Consider the following 24093-nt stretch of genomic DNA (forward strand, 5'->3'; position numbering starts at 1 on the left):
CGGAAACACTTCTAGAAGCCTTTTGCTTCTGACACCATGTTTTAATACGAACGAAAACACTGGTTTAACAAATTAACAAGAGCTTTATTCACTGCGTCCGTACGATACAAAGTCTCTACACATTCTGTCTAGCTATGACCGATTGCTAGTGTGCGTGACTCCAGAAGGGAGCGTTGACAAATTACAAACTAAGGGTCAACCAAAAGCTACATAACATTATTACAACACATTAGCAGTTTTTTTTTCGAATTAATACAAACCGCGAAATGGCTGACCGCGAAACGGTGCAGACCGCAAAGTGGTCCACCGCGAAACGGTATAGACCGCGAAACGGCATACCGCGAAATGGTATCATCCGCGAAATGTCATACCGCGAAATGGCACACCGCGAAATAGGTTACCGCGAAGTGGTTTACCGCGAAATGTTATAAAATCGCATCCGCTCGATAACTGACTGCTATTTAACTGGACTGCTTTTTAACTGGGCGCTCGATAACTGGACCAAAGTCCAGTTGTCTGTCAAAAATAAACGAAATTTAACCTCACATTTTGCAAATCAGTAAACAAAACAAAATATAACAATAGCCTCCGGCTTCGGGAGCTCAGTCCAGTTATCGAGCGGCGCTCGCTAACTGAACTTTCGTCAAAACCCAGTTATCGAGCGGAAGCTGTATCAGTGTACGAAAGGTGAAATTTCAGAAAACCGGAAATGTTCTTTTCCGTTGCAGGTGGTGCCCTTGATGGAACATCCCAGCGAGATTTTCCTTGCTGATCTCGAATCGCATCTCATGATGCTCATCGTGACGCAGAGTCAAGCAGTGGTGCTGAGTTGTGTGTCCTGTCTGTCGGCGGTTGTAAATAAAATTACCAAGAATTACACATTAATACGAGACTGTTTTTCGAAGTGAGTCTAAACCTAGAGGGCTGTTTCACTCGAATCGTAACTATTCCTATTGATTTATTTCCAGATTTTACTATAAGGGATTAGTATCTAGTAAAGAGAAGTTAATCTCCGATCCGTCGATCCCAATAGAGCAACTGTATAGGCCCCAGTTTAGGCGAAGTATTTATACGGTAGGATTAATCATGCGGTATTTTGACTTCAAGCAGCCAGATGTTTACGGCGGCGAAGACGACGCACAAGGTAATTTGATTCTGATCGATAAAGTGCCATTCCATCTTAGTGCAAGCTTCTTAAACATAAATTTTCTTTCGAACAGGAGCGCTACCGGCCAATATCTGCGAGGATGTGTACAGTACGTTGGCATTTTTTCTGTCGTGTAGTCATAGTGAGATTTGCAAGGAAACACTACTGTCGATGGGCAATTTCTGTGTGAAAAACTACGAATATCTGACGAAGCAGGAACTGCGGGATTACTACAACTATCTGCTCACGCAGGACACCGTACTGACCGAGATGAAAATAGTCGTCCTGAAGAACATTCTAATGTATCTGACCGAGGAGGAGAACAAGATGGTTCGCAACGACAAAGAATGTACGTTGAAATGTGATTTTACAACAATCCTCATTTTTTTAATTTGTTACTTCGTTTACTCGCCACAGGGGCCAAGCAATCACAAACCGAAGATTTGAAAGAGATGGGCGATGTGTCGTCCGGTATGGCGAGTAGGGTGATTCAGATCTATCTGAAGGAGATCCTGCGGAGTTTCCTGCACCGGGACACCGGCGTACGAATGTGGGCAATGCGGGTGGTGGAGATTGTGCTGCGGCAGGGTCTGGTACATCCAGTGCAAATAGTTCCTTTCCTAATATGTTTAAGTACGGACCCAGAAAGAGAGGTAAGCGACGAAACCATCGGATTCTTTGTCCAAATTACAAACGTGCTTCATTCGTTCACACAGGTTGCACATAGTGCAGATCGTCATCTCCAGGAGATTGACAAGCAGTATCCGGGCTTTGTAAATATGAAATCTCACGCCGGTTTGCAGTACTCGTACGAATTACAAGTCTTGTTACAGAAACTAGACGACAGTAGTATAGTTAGAGGATATAGGTACGACGAACTCATCTATATTTCCATGACTTTCCATGCTTATTCTCGTACATCCTTCCACGACAGAATCAAAGACCCGCAAGAGCCACCGAGTGCGCTAAACGGTTTCCTGTACACTTTGCTGCGCAATACCAAACCCCAGCGGAGGGCGCTCGTTCAGTCCATTACCAAACAGTTCGACGACGGGAAGATCTCACTGCAGCAGATGCTTTACCTGGCGGACAATCTGGCCTACTTTCCGTACATGGTGCAGGACGAGCCGCTGTACATAATCCATCATATTGATGTGCTGATATCCGTCACCGGTACCAATCTGTTGGCTACCTTTCGCGAGGGATTAAAACCTCCGCCTGGTGCGGAGAACAACCCGGACCAGCGTAAGTAGATCTGGGCAGTTTAGAACATTACGGAAGAAGAAACTTACGTGAACCACGATTGCTTTCTTGCAGCACCGAACCCATTGGAAGATGATGACGACGATGACCAGGATGTGATTCTCAGTCGACTACCAGAGGACACCACGGAACTGCAGAACTGCATAACCTCGGCGCAGGGCTGCATGCTTTTACTAATACTCAAGCAGCATTTGAAGGATATCTACGGTATCACGGATTGGTGAGTACAATTTATTGATCTTCTACTGGTCAGTAAGCTTAATCATGTGTGCTATTGGTCAGCTTAACAGCTGCAAAGCTGTTTTGATAAAAACCACATCCAGATCAGTTCGAAACCAAACCAACCCGTACTTATCCGATATAGTGAGTACACTAGAAGCTTTGGCATTCAGTTCTACACACATGTAGTATGAAAATCTGACGCAAGAGCGTCAGTGAGAAACATGGCGATTCCCAACTAACATTTATTGTGAATGTAAACGTCAACAAAGCGTCCTTAATACGGTTGGATGCTGAGTTACTGTGTTATATGGACGCATAGAAGCAAGCCCTATACCAATGAATCTGGCAAACTTAACCCACATTTATCTACTATGCGAGCAGCTTCTATGCCACCAAGTCATAGCTCTTTTCTCGACTCCTATGTAATTACTAACTGAATAACATATTGAGAAGGCGCTTTTTCAGCCTTTTCACAGTTGTTAAATGATAGTTATACAGCATCCCCAAATTTATCGATTACATACAACTAGGTTATGGATACCGTGATGGAATACATGTGCAACTGTAATTAACTTTAAAATTGCTTTTAAAATTGAATAATTTAAGTACTTGGAATCGAACTCCCGATCTCCGTATCCACTGCACAGTGGCCGGAAGCCGGACAAAACCTCAAAAATCGACTTCAATTTTTTATTTGTCTAATATTTTTCTTTCATAATAGATACTTCAACTAAGAAAACCCAAAATTTTCAAGTCATTTGGTCAAAAGTTGAGTCTTGTAGATTTTTTCAAAGTTGAGGTTTTGTGTGGTACTTTACTAGTGATATTTGTCTTTATTTTATGAGCTTTCTTCATAAGCTCGTTGTAAAACTCAGGAAGATTTGGATAATGTGACTATATTATTGGTGTTTTTGGGTATAAATAACCATTACATTTCAGGGTTTGTTTGGAATCTAATCACAAAATTATTATGTTTTTACAACATGCAAAAATATTACCTTTAATGAAATTTTGAAGAAAAACTTCGTATTAAAAAGATTTAGTACTTGTTTAGGAAACATCAGAAAACGACGCCGTATCCCAGACCTGACGTGCAATTTTGCTTAGTTTTTGGCTGTATAGGTCACTGTTTGCGCATTTTTGCGCTAAGCACGAAAAAATTTTTTTTTTCTATCAGGTCACAATGGAGCCGCATGGTTGCGGAGGAAGTGATATTGTTTGAAGTTTATATTTTATCTTCACGTAATTCAAATTGATTTCAGGTAATCCTCATTCTAGTAAGAGGCTTTCACTAAGACACGTGATGATAGGGGAAGGAGGAGCGGAATATGGGGGGGTTTATTGATACCGTGATGGTCACAATCTGACATTTTTTTATTTTATTTATTTTTTTTTTCAATATCATTTTTTTTGACAGAAAATCACAACAAGATGGGTGTTTCAGTTACAAAAACATTGAGTTGGAGGAGAGGGGAGTTATGACTAAGAATAATTAAGCCTTTATTAATTTAGACACTATCTGCGATTGTTAAAGATGGTATTGCTTCACCAAATACAACTAACTCATTTACCCATAAAAATAAAGTCATAAAAACAATTGTGAAAAACATGTAACAATAACTACAAACCATTGCTCATTGGTTTTCTTAAACTGGTCCTTTCCCAGATACACATTAGTCGTTAGAATTGATTAAGGTGAAACTGGAAGCATTTTCTCATTTTTTTCGGTTTTTGATTTTTTATTAAATAACGAAGCAATATTTTTGAAATCGGTTTTCGTGCACACGTAGAGTATGGATCAAGGTATCTTCTGATTTTTTTTGAGGTGGAAAATGTTTTCCATTTTTGCAGAAACCATTTTTTCGTGAAATTTTGTTCAAAAATGGTTTCTGCAAAAACGAAAAACATTTTCCACTACTTAAAAAAATCAGAAGATACCTTGATCCATACTCTACATGTGCACGAAAACCGGCCGGCTTCATCGACGGCCGGTCGACAACGGACCAGATCTTTACCGTACGGCAAATCCTCCAGAAATGCCGTGAATACCAGGTCCCAACGCATCACCTGTTCATCGACTTCAAAGCGGCATACGACAGTATCGACCGCGCAGAGCTATGGAGAATCATGGACGAAAACGGCTTTCCTGGGAAGCTGACTAGACTGATTAAAGCAACGATGGACGGTGTGCAAAACTGCGTAAGGGTTTCGGGTGAACTATCCAATTCATTTGAATCTCGCCGGGGACTGAGACAAGGTGATGGACTCTCATGCCTACTCTTCAACATCGCTCTGGAAGGTGTGATGCGACGAGCCGGGCTCAACAGCCGAGGAACGATTTTCACAAAATCCGGTCAATTTGTGTGCTTTGCGGACGACATGGACATTATTGCAAGAACATTTGGAACGGTGGCAGAGCTGTACACCCGCCTGAAACGCGAAGCAGCAAAGGTCGGACTGGTGGTGAATGCCTCAAAAACAAAGTACATGCTGGTAGGCGGAACCGAAAACGACCGGATCCGTCTGGGTAGTAATGTTACGATAGACGGGGATACTTTCGAGGTGGTGGAGGAATTCGTCTACCTCGGATCCTTACTGACGGCTGACAACAACGTGAGCCGTGAAATTCGGAGGCGCATCATCAGCGGAAGTCGGGCCTACTACGGGCTCCAGAAGAAACTGCGGTCGAAAAAGATTCACCCACGCACCAAATGCACCATGTACAAAACGCTAATAAGACCGGTAATCCTCTACGGGCACGAGACATGGACCATGCTCGAGGAGGACCTGCAAGCACTCGGGGTTTTCGAGCGACGCGTGCTAAGGACGATCTTCGGTGGTGTGCAGGAAAACGGTGTGTGGCGGAGAAGAATGAACCACGAGCTCGCTGCACTTTACGGCGAACCCAGCATCCAGAAGGTGGCCAAAGCCGGAAGGATACGGTGGGCAGGGCATGTTGCAAGAATGCCGGACAACAACCCTGCAAAGCTGGTGTTTGCAACTGATCCGGTTGGCACAAGAAGGCGTGGAGCGCAGAGAGCACGATGGGCGGACCAGGTGGAACGTGACTTGGCGAGCATTGGGCGCGACCGAGGATGGAGAGCGGCAGCCACGAACCGTGTATTATGGAGAAATATTGTTGATTCAGTTTTATCTTGAATTTGATGTAATACTAAATAAATGAATGAAATGAATGTACCTCGTGGAATCCTTTCCAGGGTTTCTCACAAAATTCATTCCGTATTTTTCATGCCGTTTGTCTTGGTAGGTACTTCTTTTTCAATTTTTTTCCACAATTTTTTTCCTGGATCCCTGAATTCCAACCGATTTCTCTTGGAGCTTTTCACAGGATGCTACAGAATTTCTTCCCGGTATTGCTTCGAGGGGCTTGTGGGATTTTTTGTTTTGCTCAAAGAAATTTGTATAGGATTTCTACCAGAATATATAACGAATTCTTTATAAGAACTCGTATGCATATAAAGAGTACGAGAACCATCAGAGAACCCGCAAGAATTTCTTAAGGTGATATAGCCAGGCACTCGTCTTTTCAACTTGCTTATGTATTAGTGTAATAGTTATCATTGACGGTGCATTAGTATGTGTGCGAGATATATGTTTATCCGAATTCAAACAAAAATGTCAATATTTATTTTGGAAAGAAAATGAATTCACCTATCCACTTTTTAGCACTGTCTTAGACCCCAAAAAAAAATATTATTACCACCGGTTTCAGCGTACATTGGAGATCGTTTGCATATTACGATTGGTGATCCGATGAACGGCTTTTTGTTTTGTTTTATCAGCATCACTGTAGCTGCTGCCTTGGCTGCTGCTGTTTCTGGGGGTGGTGATGCCACCCGCCACCCCATGCAGCAACGGCAGCAGCAGTGCTGCTGATAAAACAAAACAAAAAGCCGTTCGTTGGATCACTAATCGGTAATAAATCAATAACTTTTGCACAAGCATCCAATTGTTTTGCGGTCTTCGAAGGAAAGTTTCATAAATGATTTTTCTACAAGAAGCGTTGATCGATTTGATTTAACGAGACAAGGGGCGTCCCCTGCGAATTTTTATCTGAAAGTGTGACTTTTCCCATAGTAAATCCTAAGAAAACTTTGAACCGCTTGCGCTAAATTATAGTTTCACCGATTGCGCTGAAATTTTGCACAGTTCATATGAGACCTAAATGGAATCGAAAAAGTCAACCGGAGCGAGAATTTGATGTTTGTCCCATGATATTACTGATGGCACACATACCCTATATGCGACTTGTGACAAATAAACAGGAAATAAAACATTGAAAAAAAAAATGATTTGTGTATATCTGTACTGGAAAATTTATTCATTGATACACGAACCACGATCGATTATCGCGATAATGCTTTCCATGTTCCTGAAGTGCGATGTTATAAAAAATCAGTGCTATTGCTTTATCAGAACCTGCTTGTCCGTAATTTTCTTCAGGAAATAGTCGTCCAGGAAAGTATTTAGTTTCGGTTCAATTTTAGTTTCGAAGAACCTCTCTTCTTTATCAACAAACTTCAATAGACAGTTCGAGCAGTTGGATCCTAGCATGAAAAATATAATACACCGTGTGCTGAAGCATACATGTAGAGCAGTTTGAATCTCTACATTCGTGTTTCGATCCAATGAAATCTCTCCGTCTATTAACTTGCAGTCTAAAACTCCTTTCGAAGTTGATGCGTGTTCCTTGATATCGCCCGGTGATTCCTTCCTCCGTACCAAGAGTATCGTCGTACCATCTTTAGATACCGCTGTAATAGAAACAATAATCTACATGTGTTAATTGGTACTGATTTTCTTAAATTAGCGATCATAGCCCGAGTCCTGCATGTACCATTGATCTGAACTCCAATAAGTTGAATATCTCAATCCCGGATTTAATTAACTCGATTACCTCAGTTTATGCACTTATGAAATAGGAGAACTTGAAAGTACAGCCTTTTCTCCATCTTCTTGGCGTAACGTCACAACTGGGACAAAGCCTGCTTCTCAGCGTACAGCTATGGCTGTAGCTATAGGGGCCTTTGAAAGTACAGTATATGTGCCATATAATAGATAGAAAATATCTATTAAACGATATCATGTAGATAATAACAGCGGTAATTATCATTGTTGCCATACATTTCGACAGAATCATCAATTATTAAAACAAGCAATAGAAAATCTGTTAGAATCATATGTGAGTTTAAATGTTTTTCTGAAATTCGAGCTAATGGTATTCGAGTTGATGTAACATTCGGGATAGTGCCATTCTAAGAGTAGTAGAACCATTGGTACATCATTAGTTAGGTTTTTTGTACTGCAATGCCGCAAATCGAAAGACAGTCCTTCTGCATTTTCACGAAGTTTATAATCTGGTTTCAAATGACCTATTCTAAGTGCCAAAAGTTGATTTTTCAGTAAAATGGAAAAACTACATAAAGACGATTTGGAAAGAAATCATATAGGGTAGTGGAACCATATCGGCCGGGTTTCTATTTTGGGCACTTTTCTGCTGTAACTTAGTTAATTTTAAATCAATTGACAAATTTATAGGAATGCACCAAGATACGTGTAGTATCTAGCTGTGTACAAAATTTCAAGTAAATTGGTTTTGAATTGACTTAGGTACAGCGAAAAACTGCATAAAATACCAGCCACTGCCCAAATGGCTCGGTACCATACCGTACTAGTTGGACTACGAATTTCAGCGGCCTTTCCGAGAGTACGAGAACCATCAGAGAACCCGCAAGAATTTCTTAAGAAGTTTTTCATGAATTTTCTGCAGGAGTAACTGTTCTTCCCGAGATGTCTTCCAAAGTTTTTCTTGTAATATTTTCAAGGAAATTTCTTTCTTCTAGAGTTCTTTCCTAGTTTTACACAGGAGTTTCAGTTGGGATATTTCTTAACCCGTTTCCGCCCAACAGAAAGAAAAAAAATCAAATGGCTGCCATTTCGTCAATTTTCAACCGATTTCTTTCATTTTTTGACCATTGCATTGTTTTGATGCCTAGTTTTAGGAAACCTATTGGTCACTTTTGAATTGTCCGATTATCCGGAGTTATTCTGGTGAGTCACTGGGTCACATCCGGTAAAAATGACCCCAACTTCCTTCCGCCACTCAATTTCTTAGAGTAACTGCTGAAAATCCAGTTTCATTTTAACAAATTTTCATAATCTAGACCGCAGTGATATTTTCAGAAGCAAATTAGGCGATGTAACCAGTTCCAGGCTGGATCCCTGCTTGGAATCTACTCCAGGGACCCTCAGGGAACCGGCCCAAGAGCGGTCAAATATTATTTTTCGTTCAAGTTTAGCAATATGGGTATCAAACTTCAACATTTTCTAATACCAGTTAGAAAACGATCACTAGAAGATGTTTTGCGCACATTGGCCACCGAGAGGACCGATCCGGTGATCCCACGCGGAACAAGATGTCGGTCATTTTGAAAACTGTTTGCATCCTACACTGGGCAGAACGCTAGTGCTCTGGATAACCATCCTAGAGGTTTCGTATCTTCAGAGAAATGTCTTGTAAGTCTTGTAGTTTTTACTATAATCTGGTTATCTAATACTTGATCTAGATAAGTTGAAACTGATCTAGATCAGTTCTATCTTTTCATAGAAGTATGTAAGTAATGTAAAAAAAATCATGTTTGATCAATTTTTCATGAAACAATATTCTAAAAGAATGCTTTTACTGCACGTTTGCAACCGTATCCGCCCAACAGAAAACAAAATATTCAAATGGCTGCCTTTTCGTCAATTTTTAACCGATTTCTTTTATCTTAGAATCATTTGAATCGTATTGATGCCTACTTTTAGGAATCCTGTTGGTCATTTTTGGATTGTTCGCCTTTCCGGAGTTCCCTTTGGGGCTAAATTTCTTAGACTAAATGCTCAAATTCCAGATATTTTTCAACGAATTTTCACAGAATGATACTTTCAGAAGCAAATTAGGCTTCCCATACTTGGATTTTACTCCAGAGCCCTCAGGGAACCGGTCCAAGTGTGGTCAAATATTATTTTTGTCCGAGTTTAGCAATATGGGTATCAAACTTCATCATTTTCTGCTGCCAGATAGGAAATAGTCATTAGAAGTTTTTTGGGCATATTGGCCTCAGGTAATTCTGTTCCGATGATCCCCCGGGTAGCTAGATATCGGCTATTTTGAAAATTGCTTGCGTCTCGATGGTATAAATGTCTAACTTCAGCATATACAAAGTTCGTTTGGTATACAGTTATGAGCAGATGTTTCTGCGATATTAGCCTCCCAGAGTACCGTTCCGATGACGCCTGAGGAACTAGACAAGGGCCGTTCAAAAACCACGTAGACTTTTAGGGAGGGAGGTCTGGTCAAAGTTTATGCTCCATAATTTCGAAATTTTGAATGGACGAACGTCTAAAAGTGGGAAGGGCACAAATAAATAAATCAAGAAATTTTAAAATTTGAAGGTGAAATAAGAGTCTTCCAGACAATTCCTTAGAAAATCCCATGAGTCAAGCGATTAATTGTTCGGTTATTTTTGCATCAAACACATTTTTATTATTTATCACTTCCCAATTTAATATAGACACTACACCGTCTTCAGCCAGAGGCTGCACAGACTGAACATTGCATAGACGAGACAACAGACAACACACATAGCACCCAGTGGCTCAATGGCGAATTTTTCGTTTGACGAAAAGTAATTCCCCAATTAATGGGTAAACGAGCACTGGGACAAAAAAAGAAAATTAAATTTGTTTCGTTCCAGAGTATTCTTCAGAACACTTCGGCTTACGTAGACGGAAAAATCTTGAGCACAAATTCGACGAGAAAGGCACTATCACCACTAGGTGGATTAATCTGGGTTTTTCTTGTAAAACTGACAAGCCACCACATAACAGGTTCAGTGGGAGTACACACTTGTGTTGAAAAACAAATGAAGTAATAGATTTCGTATGTGGTACGGTATATTTCAATTTCTAGCGGCACAAGTTTTTCATATGTCAAATTCTCAGGTTGAGCTTCTAAAATGAGCCGTATTGAAAAATACACGCCCCCTCACCACGGGATAACACCGAAACATTCTTTCAAACAATGCATGCCTTGAATAGACGACATTTCGAAACCGTAGTACCAATTGGTTAGAAAAAAAAATGCCCATACTGATGTGCTGCGGCATACTTCAATTTCTCCGGATGCAGATTTCCCGGGGAAACACCGGGGCTGTCTTTCGTGTGTATAGTGTCAAATATGTAACAACTTTGCAGAACATAGAATAACGTCATTTTCACATCTTCGTGTTGGAAACGTCGACAATCGTGCTTTTCCCGTAATACTACTGTTTTATTTGGGGTCGTTCATAAATCACGTAGACCGAATTTTGGTCATCTTAAAACACCCTATCTCTTTTCTCTCTTCTTGGCGTAACTTCCTCACTGGGACAAAGCCTGCTTCTCAGCTCAGTTATTAACTGAGAGCTTCCTCTGCCAATGATCATTTTGCATGTTATCGTGTGGCAGGCACGAAGATACTCTATCTCAAAACATCCCTACCCACTTTTAGACTTTCGTTCATTCAAAAATTCGAAATTATGGAGCATAAACTTTGATCAGACATCCCTCCCTAAAAGTCTACGTGGTTTTTGAACGGCCCATGTCTAGTTCCTCAGGGGTCATCGGAACGGTACTCTGGGAGGCTAATATCGCAGAAACATTTGCTCATAACTGTATATCAAACGAACTTTGCATATGCCGAAGTTAGACATTTATACCATCGAGACGCAAGCTATTTTTAAAAGAGCCGATATCTAGCTACCCGGGGGATCATCGGAACAGAATTACCTGAGACCAATATGCCCAAAAAAACTTCTGATGACCATTTCCTATCTGGCAGCAGAAAATGATGAAGTTTGATACCCATATTGCTAAACTCGGACAAAAATAATATTTGACCACACTTGGACCGGTTCCCTGAGGGCTCTGGAGAAAAATCCAAGTATGGGAAGCCTAATTTGCTTCTGAAAGTATCATTCTGTGAAAATTCGTTGAAAAATAACTGGAATTTGAGCATTTAGACTAAGAAATTTAGCCCCAAAGGGAACTCCGGAAAGGCGGACAATCCAAAAATGACCAACAGGATTCCTAAAAGTAGGCATCAATACGATTCAAATGGTTCTAAGATAAAAGAAATCGGTTAAAAATTGACGAAAAGGCAGCCATTTAAATATTTTGTTTTCTGTTGGGCGGATACGGTTGCAAACGTGCAGTAAAAGCATTCTTTTAGAATATTTTTTCATGAAAAATTGATCAAACATGATTTTTTTTACATTTTTCATGAAGTGGCCCACTGTGCCTTTTGTTTACATTTTACAGTCCAGGTGCCTTCGGAAGAAATATCAAAAACAGCAGTATGAACATCTTTGCAGAAGAAAATTTTCTTCGAGGACACTTCTATGAAAAGATAGAACTGATCTAGATCAGTTTCAACTTATCTAGATCAAGTATTTGATAACCAGATTATGGTAAAAACTGTTACAAGACATTTCTCTGAAGATACGAAACCTCTAGGATGGTTATCCAGAGCACTAGCGTTCTGCCCAGTGTAGGATGCAAACAGTTTTCAAAATGACCGACATCTTGTTCCGCGTGGGATCACCGGATCGGTCCTCCCGGTGGCCAATGTGCGCAAAACATCTTCTAGTGACCGTTTTCTAACTGGTATTAGAAAATGTTGAAGTTTGATACCCATATTGCTAAACTTGAACGAAAAATAATATTTGACCGCTCTTGGGCCGGTTCCCTGAGGGTCCCTGGAGTAGATTCCAAGCAGGGATCCAGCCTGGAACTGGTTACATCGCCTAATTTGCTTCTGAAAATATCACTGCGGTCTAGATTATGAAAATTTGTTGAAATGAAACTGGATTTTTAGCAGTTACTCTAAGAAATTGAGTGGCGAAAGGAAGTTGGGGTCATTTTTATCGGATGTGACCCAGTGACTCACCGGAATAACTCCGGATAGTCGGACAATTTAAAAATGACCAATAGGTTTCCTAAAACTAGGCATCAAAACAATGCAATGGTCAAAAAATGAAAGAAATCGGTTGAAAATTGACGAAATGGCAGCCATTTGATTTTTTTTCTTTCTGTTGGGCGGATACGGGTTAAAGTTTCTCGCGTGGTTTATTTTGAAGTTATACCTGAGATTTCTCTAGGAGTTTCTCCTGGAACTTTTCTTAGAAGATTCCTGCCAGTGCTGATCTTAGATGTCTTTTAGATTTTTTTTTTAATTTACCCTGAAGTTTATCCTAAGATTTTTTTTTCTGGAATGTCTTCTGGGTTTTCTACAGGAGCTATTGCTGACATTTCTCATTGAATTCTTCCCGTTATTTATTTCAGAGCCAGGCTGTTCCTCGTAGATGTGTTAGATTTCTTGCAGTGCCAGCTAACATTTTTTTACAGATTTTTTCTGCTTTATTCCCAGAACTCTTCCCAGAAACTTTACCGAAAATTGTCCCGAGATTATGGTTACTCTTTTAGGGTGTGGTAATTCGATTTGTTATTCATATGATTATACTTTTCCACCATTATAATTTGGAGAAATAACGACACCAGAAAATCAGCACTTCTTGACATTTTGAATACACACTTTATTATCCTCCTAACAACCACTTCTAGACTACTTAGATGTACTTAGATGTATATGGCTATCACATCTCCTTTTCTATCGTTTTTTTTTATTTGAGAGTAATCATTCATTTTATGTTATTTGGAGTATCTCAAGGTGCTTCAGTTCGAATCCGATTTCTTCAAATTAGCGATCGTATTCTGCATTCTTGGATATTTTCATAAGCTTCCTAATCATCCATATCGAACGTATTTTCTCCAAGAGCGAACTGCGCAACAGAGCTTAAAAGCTAGCAATGGCATCTAACTTATTGATCTCTGAAATTAAACTCAATTTTAAATTTTAATGTTAAAAGACATACAGTTTGCACATGTCCCGAAGTTATTTTTTTACCCTTTACACCGCTAGTTTTATTAATAGTATCATTGATGCTGGAGCATACCCTGTTCACTCTTGCAAGGTTCACAGATTTGCTATTGTTGAACAAATCCAAAACTGCTTTCAGAGACTTGTTCTTAAATTCCTGTTGAGTTACTCTACCCCACAGAAAACTTTGTTTACGGGAATTGGCCGCATATCAATAGATGATACAATTTTATAAAGAAATATATAATAGATAAATTCATGAACTAAATAAGTAATAATAATTTCCGCACAATTCATAAGAAGTATGTACATATGCATATTTCAATTAATACGAAATTTATATCAACTTTATTCAATTTAGTTATGATAGTGTTTTTTTTATATGAATTTTAAATGATTCTTTCCGCAATATTGTAACAGATTGTTTAAACTTTGTCATTCTAAAAAGTGTATATAAATATAGATGTTCTCAGAGACTTACAACATTGTTGATCAGAAGGATGCTTTAAACCGACAATTCAATATTCAACTTCAATAGAACATGCTGTCATTATTATTATGGAATCAATTTACCTCTTCACATTGTTTTTTTTTTCTATTGAATACAAAAGACTGCAGCACTGTTTGTTTTGTTTCCTAAAATATGAACATAACAAGTAGTAATGCAATTAAACTGTGAATTCTAAAATCTAGGATCGAGTAGAGACAAATCATACAGTAATTCTTTAAAATTGCGTGTTTCAAAATTCAAATCATTGGCAGAAGGGTCATCAATGTACTATATTTAGATACATGTGATGATTAAGTGAAAAGAGCTTCTGTTAACTAAATTATCACGTTTTTATTGCTCTCCCGATTACTTCTCTCAATTATTTATGTTTTCAATTGAACGAATGAAACAGTGAGAAGTTATGTTAATTCGTTGATCCATTCTCGTGCCAATGTGGCATACAACAATATTTCATTTTGTATATATGTAGGCTTTTTTTAATACGTGATTTTTTTGTTTAAGTGTAGAATTTATTTATCTATACTTGTAATAAATATCGAAGCATTGCTGCTGCATTGGAAATTCAATAACAATGTGAACAGGGGCGTACAATTTCGTTTCAATGATACACTTCCATACTACATTTGAATGAGTCACTTCAACCGTTTCATACATTTTTCTAATCACTCGTTCGTTAAAAAAAAACTTTTCCGTTCATCGTAGCACTCGGTAGTCTCCCACCCGGTCGCATTGCTTGTGCTTCACCCGGCAGAGCATCAGTGTCTCACTGGTGCGCGCTAGTCTCTCAATGGTTACGGGCGCCGATTAATTGGATTTAAGTGGTCGAATTTGTAATCCTCTTTCATAAAACATAATTATCATTCTGTTGGCGTGCACCACTATTGAAAAATTCGGTTTAAATAGTGTTTTTAGCATGTTGAAGTATTTCAATGACTCATAAATGAAACGAAAATCCAAGTATGTCATTCCATGTTTCATACACACTTGTTTCTGTAGCAGCAGCGAACGAGTGTGTTGCTGGGTGAGAGATGAAGCATCATAGCAGTCCCTTCGTATGGAAAACGATTTGCTACAGCTTTCGTACGTCATGTTTTCCTTTCGAAATTGCACGATCCTGAATGTGAATCAAGTACTTGAAAACCATCTGTTTTAACTTATTTCAACCTTTTTATGTTAAGGATAATTCTCAGTAAAAAAAAACAATGACTTCAATAGCTTATTATACAAACATTTGTACCCAATCAAAATTAAAAATTTTAGAAAAAAATACCTTTTAATCACTATGGTGAGAAAACTGGTGTAATGCTGTAATTAGCTGTTTTTCTATGTATTCTTAAAGTGTTAGTATTTATGTGTATGTTATTTACATATTATATATTTTATCATCTCTATCATCTGTTCGAAACATTTTCTATAAAGTGACAGACAGAAAGAAAATATAGAAAATCAAATACACATTAAACCTGTAATTCAGTTCCGATGTGTCACCAATTTTATAGTATTTTCTGCCCTCAACTGTGTGCGTTTAGAACATATTGCAATGCAAGAATACCAAGCGGAGTTACTTGTGGAATTATGTGAACAAACATTACCTGTCAAGCAAAATTAGGTGAACATATTACTAGCTCGTTTCATCAGAATGTTGATACCAACTCGCAGTATGCATCGGTTTTCTGCTCATTATATATTGTTTCCTTAGGTCGATTGCGGAACACAGTACAGTGTAAAAATAATAAATTGAAACCATCCAATAAATATAATATTGATACTATTGGTGAAAATTCGGTAGAATACGAAGTGGAATTTGACATTACGATTAATTTAACCTCCACTTTTTGTATTCAGTATATGTAGGTGTAATATGAAACAATGTTTTGATATTACCTCATTTTTTTCACTATTTACCTATTTTACGCATTGATACTATGTACTGATAATTATAATACAAAGTTAATGTTATTGTTCAATTGCACAAACCAAAATAAATGTACCATGTTAAACAAAATTATTTTGTAATCTTTATATAAGGTATTGCTTAACAACCAAAAGAGTGTTACATTGATTCGCCTCAATATAAATGGATCTCGTCTCAAGTAATGTGTCGAATTTTATAGCGTATTTCAGCACTGTTTTATAGAGTAGATTCTCAGGACCCATGCTTTACTTCCGCATTTTTGTGAGATTGTCGGAATAGGGATTTGATCCCAAGTCCTCAGCGTGCTAGGCATGTGCTCTAAACATCCTACAACATCCGTTCCTCGGTATGAACACTTGTTATTCTTTATTTAAGCTATGACTCATAACAGTCTCCTTGTTTTTTTTTAATGAAATGTAATACACGTATTCATGAGTTTTTTTTTAGTTGGCATTACGGATAATTATATATTTGCACTCCGTCTTACTTTGAATGTAAAATTAATCTCTGTACATGAATGCACAATGCACCATAATGCATTTAATATAATTGCTGATAGTTATCTGTATTGAGATCTTGGTACCAATATGAACCAAATAGGCACGCTGAACGTGCAGTACGCCAGCGTTGTGTTTCTAGCGCAATTCTTTAGCAGAATTAAGAATAACAACCACTTATTTATTCCCATTTTTTTTAATTTTCAGTCATTTCAAATCTTGTATTTTTTTACAGTACCATACAAATATCATCCACGATGCCTTTTTAAGTGTATCTTTTGACCACTCGTCAAGTAGGCTTTGCCTGAGTATTTTTATTTTCATAACTGTCAAATAGTTTCAAAGTTGTAACCATTGCCATTTCTCATGCAATGTCTCAGCAGTTATCCTCCTTTTCTACTAATGTAGCGGCTATCGCCTAATTTTCTGCGTAATGCAGCGGCTATCGCCTGTTTTCCTGCGAATTGCAGCGGCTATCGCCTAATTTTCTGCGTAATGCAGCGGCTATCGTCTGTTTTCCTGCGAATTGCAGCGGCTATCGCCTCATTTTCTGCGTAATGCAGCGGCTATCGCCTGTTTTCCTGCGAATTGCAGCGGCTATCGCCTAATTTTCTGCGTAGTGCAGCGGCTATCGCCTGAAATTAGCATTTACCATGCCTTAGTTTTTTCTGCTTTTTCGCAGCGGCTGTCGCCTGTTTCCATGGAGTTCCATGGACTGTATTTCCTGATCCAAATGCAATGTCCTCCCGACCCGGAAGTGACAGAATTGTAATTTGTTCCCATTTTATCTTTTGTAAATACCTGATTTTTATCTATTCCGATTACTCCTCGTCGCCAGATGTGGTAATTCGATTTGTTATTCATATGATTATACTTTTCCACCATTATAATTTGGAGAAATAACGACACCAGAAAATCAGCACTTCTTGACATTTTGAATACACACTTTATTATCCTCCTAACAACCACTTCGCGACTACTTAGATGTACTTAGATGTATATGGCTATCACATAGGGATTTCTTAACCAGATATTCCCAGAGTTCTTGCAAAGATTTTTTCACGGGTTTTCCTCAGAATGTGTCCCGGAATAACTTACGAAATTCCTTATAACACGGTTTCCCAACCCTTGTATCGCGACCCCCAACGGGGCACGTTCGGTGTAGTACTAGATTTGTAGTAATGAGCTGAATTTTTGTATGGTGAGAAGGGCAATTCTCCGTTTCTGCAATGAAATGGAGCAAAAACAGGGTGTCTACTACCTGGAAAAACCTGGAAAACCGGGAATCCTCAGGGAATTTTATTTGACAGGGAAAAACCTGGAATACTCAGGGAATATCGTGAAGACTCAGGGAATATCGTGAAGACTCAGGGAAATTTTGGACCAATGCAAAAAAAAAACAATAAAACATTGGGTCGTTTTTTTTTTTTAGAAATTCTGTCAGCGTTTTTTTCTGGAATTTCTTTGAAGTTTTTTTACAAGATTTCTTCCGTATTTTTTCACGCCATTTGTTTTGGTATTCCTTCCGAAAATTCTGCCGGATTCCTACCAGCCTTTTTCTTAGATTCGAACATTTCTTTCCGGGATTCTTCCCTGAGAATCTTGCGCAATTCCGATTGATTTCTTCTGGAATTTTTACGGGGATCATAGTGAATTTCACTAGAAATTTTCCTAATATTGCTCCCGTGGGTTCTACCAGGATTCATCCCGAGATCTCCACAATAGTTTCTCTCAGGATATACCGCAGATATTGTTGCGGAATTTCTGTTAGAGTTTCTCTCGGAAATCCTCTTGAAGGAGTTATTCCTGGGATTTCTACTAAAGGTCCTCCAACGGTTACATGAATTTTTCACTAATTTTCTGCGGGAACTCCTTCCGGGATTTCTTCCGAAGTCTCTCCTGTGATTTCTTCAAAATATTTCCGATATTGGATTTCCACAGAAGTTTCAGCTGTATATCCCAAATATTGTCGCGGGATTTCTTTTGAGATTTCTCGGAGCTTCTGAGAGAAAGATTCCTTCCGGTGTTGATTCTGGGATGTCTCAGAGTTTTTTTAAATTTATCCTGGACTTTCTTCTCAGATATTTTAGAGAGTCTTCTGGGATTTCTGCTGGTGTTTCTTATGAAGTTCGTTCCGTGATTTTTTTTTCGGATATTTTCCAAAGCTTTTCCTTGTAGTTGATTATCTAATTTCTTGCAGTGATCCACCTAAGATTATTTTCTTACAGATTTTCATATTTCCAGAGCTCTTCCCAGAACCTCCTCTTCTCTTCTCTTCTTGGCGTAACGTCCTCACTAAGACAAAGCCTGCTTCTCAGCTTAGTGTTCTATGAGCACTTCCACAGTTATTAACTGAGAGCTTCCTCTGCCAATGACCATTTTGCATGTGTATATCGTGTGGCAGGCACGAAGATACTCTATGCCCAAGGAAGTCAAGGAAATTTCCTTTACGAAAAGATCCTGGACCGACCGGGAATCGAACCCGTCACCCTCAGCATGGTCATGCTGAATACCCGTGCGTTTACCGCCTCGGCTATATGGGCCCTGAACCTGTACCACAAATTATCCCGAGATTCTGGATGCTCTTTCTTTAAAAATTACTCCCGGAGTTCTTGCTGGATTTTTTCCAAGAGTTTTTCTCAGAATATCTCCTGGGATAACTTACGAGATTTCTTGTAAGAAATTCTTCCTTGAGAAGTATCTGAAGAAATCTCGGTCAAATTTTGCGAAAATCTTTGCAAAGACTTATTGAGAAGAACTAAGGAAGAAACCCAGAGAGAAAATGGGATGTCTCGGGAAAAAGTTCTGGGACCAATCCCAGGAGGAAATATTAAGGAAATTCAAGGAGGAGCTCTGAAAACCTCTAAAATTAATCCCGAGAGGAAATCCACGAGGAATATCTAATAACTTCCTTGGGAAAAATCCCTGGAAGAACTTTTGCAAAAATCCCTAGAGAAACTTTTGGAATCTGTCCCGAAACCACTAAGAGAAATTCCTGGAAGAACTTAGGAAAACATTTGGAAAAATCTACAGGAGGAATCCAGCGAGAAACTCTGAAAGTAAGCCCGGGGGTACGTACTCTAGCAGGATAATACGTAAATAGTTAGTAGAATATCAGAAATGCGTAAAACCTCTGGTTGTACTTGGGAAAACTGTAGAAAGCCAGAAACGAAAATCTTTGATAATTTCAAGAGAAAACTGCGAGAAACTGAATGAATTTAAAGGGGGAATTCTGGACGGATTTGAAGGAAGAATCATGGGTAGAATTTCAAAATCTCAACATTACTACACCACCAGCACAGTACAAACATCCAAGTTCAAATTCAAAACTGTGTATGGAATTTAACTGTCATATACTGCCTATGACCGCATATCAGTCCCATATTTGCTAGATTTTCTATTCATATGGGACAGTTATGCGATCACAGGCAGTATAGTCTGTGGAATTACTGATTGAACTCGTGAATGTTTTTTTCCTGATTTTTTAGAGTATTTGAATGTCATTGTAGGTGGAAATGTCAGAGCATTTTTTTGCAATTAACCCAAAAGAACCTTGGGAAAAGTTTAGAAATAATCCTCAATCGATTTTTCCATTATTTTCGAAAGATTTTTGTCAAACAGGTTTTTTTTTAAGAATGCAGCGATTTAGTGGAATCTCTTAAATAATAAATATTGCACATTTTGCCTTAATTTTTTATTTTAAGTTTTGAGGATATTATTGTATATTTTTTTAGAAGTATTGAAATTTTATAAAAATTAGGCTAATTTTTGATTCATTAATATTTAAAATTGCCCTCTGGAAAAACCTGGAAAACTCAGGGAATTTTATTTCGTCTTAGGAGTAGACACCCTGAAAAAGCGTGGGTATTATGATTCCTTGCCTAATTTGATGCTGTTTGAGCAAAACTTCGGATAACTATGTTGTTTATGTTGCAAGAAATGGAGAAAACAACAACACTATTGCCCAAAGTTTTGCTCAATCAGCATCAAATTAGGCAAGGAATCATAATACCCACGCTTTTTGCAACATTTCATTGCAGAAACGGAGAATTTACCTTCTCACCATACAAAAATTCAGTTCATTACTACAAATCTAGTACCTCATCGATCTGTCCTACTGCTTGCAAGCATGCTGCGATTGTTCTATGAAAAGCGGGGGGATAACCGACTGGGGATCATGGGAGCAAAGGTTGGGAAGCGATGCCTTATAAGAAATTCCCGGTGAAATTTTCGAAGGAATCCAAGTGAAATCATTCTCGTATAAATAAAGTAAAGTCTTATTGAAGACATATCGACAGGAGTAGGATAGGGATAGAAAAAAAGAGGGAGATATTAAAGACGTCGAAGAAGGAAGTCTGAAACCCTCATGGAATCCTGGGAGCAGCTACGGGCGAAATTCCGTGAGGAAATCCAAGAGAAATATCGGGAAACTATCGCTATGCTATATTCATGAAGGAATTTTGAATAATTTTGGATGGATCCATTTTCAATGGAAGGAGGAATCCAGCGAGAAACTCTGGAAGAAATATCAGGAGGTACTCCAACAGATATCTCGTGAAAAACTGCGGAAATTCAGGAAGGCACTCTTGTACAAATCCCAGCAACAACTCTCAAAAATTTTGAAAGATGTTTACTTAATTTTTGGGAATAAGTTTGTATTGTTTTTGAAAATTATTAAACTTTTAGAAAATTTGGGTTTTTTTTAAATTGTAAACATACAAAATATCCCCTAGAAAAACCTGGAAAACTCAGGGATTTTTATTTTGAGTTTTGAGTACACACCCTGTTTGTCATACTCGAAATACACACCCTTCTTTATTATGCCAACAAGTGTCTATTATGGTCTATTATGCCAAATGTCTTTATGCCAAATGACCTTATGGCAAATGACTTTTTGCCAAATGTCTCGCTCTCCTCTTTGGCGTGATGTAATGATTAGCCCTGAGCCCAATTTTCTGCAACGTCTTCACTTCTGATGTTCTGATGGTAGATGGCGTATCAAACGCGTTCTTTGCGAATGACACGGCTTATTTTTTCGGACAAAGATCCGCAAATCGTCGTTACTTATGTCCAAACAGCGATGAATGAAGGGTTCTAACAAAAGTGGTATATCGAACTGAATGTAGGGAAATTTATGCTCTTCACTAGAAAGCATGCAGCTGGACGCCTTCCCCGCAGGTCGATCACAGTCAATGGGGAGCGGGACATTCGCCATAAAGTCGTTTGGCATTAGGTCACTTGGTATAATGGACACTTGGCATAATAGAATTGCACCCTTCTTTATTATGCCAAATGACCGTTACGGCAAATGTCTTTATACTAAGTGAGCTTATGCCAAACGGCCTTATGCCAAATGACAAATGTCCCAAATGGAGGACAACGTGCCTCTGGAGCCGGCCTTCTGATACCTGAAACTTTTTCCCATGGCATACTAGCTAGCGATCTTGGGCATGTGTGAAAAATATGAATGTAGAAAAAATTGGCTTTAAAGGAGTAGTTTTACACCCCAAATGTGCAATGTTTGGCACTGCGCAAAGTTTGGTGCCTACACTTACCTTACCTTACCGATCAGGCGAAGGCCGGAGTGGCCTCTGCTGTACATAGTAGCCGTCTCCATTCCACTCGGTCCATGGCTGTTTGTCTCCAGTTCCGCACTCTGCGTAGGGTTCGCAGATCGTCCTCCTGGTCGACGCACCTAGCTCGCTGCTCTCCAGGTCTTCTTGTACCGGTCGGATGACTCTCGAGATCCATTTTAGTCGAGTTGCTATCCGACATCCTGATGACGTGACCCGCCCACCGTAGCCTCCCGATTTTCGCGGTATGGACGGTGGTTGGTTCACTCAGCAGCTGATGCAGCTCGTGGTTTCGCCTTCTCCAAGTGCCGTCTTCCATCTGCACTCCGCCGCCAACTCTCGCGCGTTGGTACTCTGCACGTAGGTCGATGTTTCGTGCCCATAGATGACGACCGGTCTAATAAGCGTGCCTACACGGTACATGTGAACTACGTTGAGCAAACGGTTGATCGATCTACCAAAGCGTGATACTCTCTGTTGAATCGAAGCTGCATCATTAAAGCAAGCTGCTGGCAGGTGGTCAAGTGAGTCATTCGGCCTATGTTGTGTTTTTTTACTTTTGCATCGGCGATCTATGTAGTGTAAAATGGTTCGCTCAAAATCAATACTACCCACCTACAGTGTTTTACTTTAACTAGATAACAATCATAGATTATATCATGCTTAACAAATTCAAACTGTTTAATTTCAGCAAAATTTCTCGATACTCACCATCGGAAGCGGGTAAAATCTACGATAAAACGATGCAGAGGAGATCAAACTCGTTGTTCGATCCCAAGGCTACCATCACGTTGCTGAAAGAGAACCGCCAAACGATGGCAGTCCAGTCGGACGATGACCGAGCAGAGCTCGTGCAACGATATCTGGATGTAAGTTTCTTGCTAGACGATACGTGTTCCACATTTCAACATTCCTTTCCCGTTGTCCCGTTAGTTCAAACAGCTAATGCTGCGGCTCGATCCGGACGATCCCGACCTCCTGGATGAGGATGATCGTGCCCCGCCAAAGAACTCCGAACCGAACTCAACTGTTACCACCCCGGTCAAGCAAGGCGGCGATGCCAATCCCGGCGGAGAAAGCACAACGACCACCCCTGTGAGCAACAACGTCGGCGCCACGCCGCACGTCAACAATGTGAACAGTACTGCCACCTCGGCGAGCAGTAATGCCACGTCGGCTGTCGGCACGCGGACGCCGAAATCCTCCACGAGGCCATCGGCGGCAACGACAAACGCTGCCTCCAGCAGGAAAAACCTCCCGTCGCGAAGTGCTCGCAAAAAGCGACGAAAACTGTCCAGCACAGAGGAGGAGGAAAGCGAACCTAGTGATATGGATTACGACTAGAGAGAGAGAGATAAGTAGGTACATCCGCCAGAGAGACATTATTAATCGTTGAATCAGAGATGTGTAAAAATAACAATAGAGTCGAGATACACGTTTAATATATTAATTTGTGATGTATGAAAAACAATATCAGTGGAGAATGCCGGGAGAGATGATCCCATCATTTACCCTACAAAACAAAATAAAAGCGTCTGTGAATGCACATTTAAGTAGATGATTTGAAGGTGCGCCAATCTTGAAGGTAGCAATAGTGGTAGAATCCGTAGTATTGTCCTTTCCTCTAAAAATAAGTGCGAAAGCTGTAGTACCCCATCTACCAAACTACGCCCGTCAATAGGAAAGAAACGTAGACTATTTACCTACAAACCATCCAATTTTGGTATGATCATCTTGAATCAAATGGTTTTAAAAGTGGTGAGCATTTCGCAGAAAATAATGAGAAATTTCGTTCTAGTTATTCCGTATCGGATTGCGATGGTCCGCAGTACTAGCTGTGTTCTGATGGTTTCGTGTGGAAAATGTTCTTCTTCGATCTGTGCATGGGAAACAGTGGGAACTGGACGTTTGGCATAATGTTGTTTGACATTGGTCTTAAGTCATTTGTCATAATGGTTGTTCGGCATAACATTTTTTTTATGCC

The 24093-nt window shown here is 39.4% G+C and overlaps 1 protein-coding gene across 2 annotated transcripts in view; it reads left to right on the plus strand.

Annotated features, from left to right (window-relative positions):
• LOC134287589 (nipped-B protein-like) overlaps positions 1-23706 on the plus strand; it is a 38812-nt gene extending 15106 nt beyond the window's left edge. For both annotated transcript variants that reach the window (XM_062849666.1, XM_062849667.1), the window contains exons 8-16: positions 729-904; positions 969-1144; positions 1221-1496; positions 1565-1800; positions 1864-2015; positions 2082-2392; positions 2465-2630; positions 22801-22978; positions 23043-23706. In XM_062849666.1, coding sequence (XP_062705650.1) covers positions 729-904; positions 969-1144; positions 1221-1496; positions 1565-1800; positions 1864-2015; positions 2082-2392; positions 2465-2630; positions 22801-22978; positions 23043-23453 — 2082 coding nt within the window. In that variant the 3' untranslated portion in view covers positions 23454-23706. The remainder of the gene's footprint in view (positions 1-728; positions 905-968; positions 1145-1220; positions 1497-1564; positions 1801-1863; positions 2016-2081; positions 2393-2464; positions 2631-22800; positions 22979-23042) is intronic.
• Positions 23707-24093: the final 387 nt, after the last annotated feature.

This window comes from Aedes albopictus, chromosome 2 (assembly GCF_035046485.1).
Source record: "Aedes albopictus strain Foshan chromosome 2, AalbF5, whole genome shotgun sequence".
NCBI classification, from domain to species: domain Eukaryota; kingdom Metazoa; phylum Arthropoda; class Insecta; order Diptera; family Culicidae; genus Aedes; species Aedes albopictus.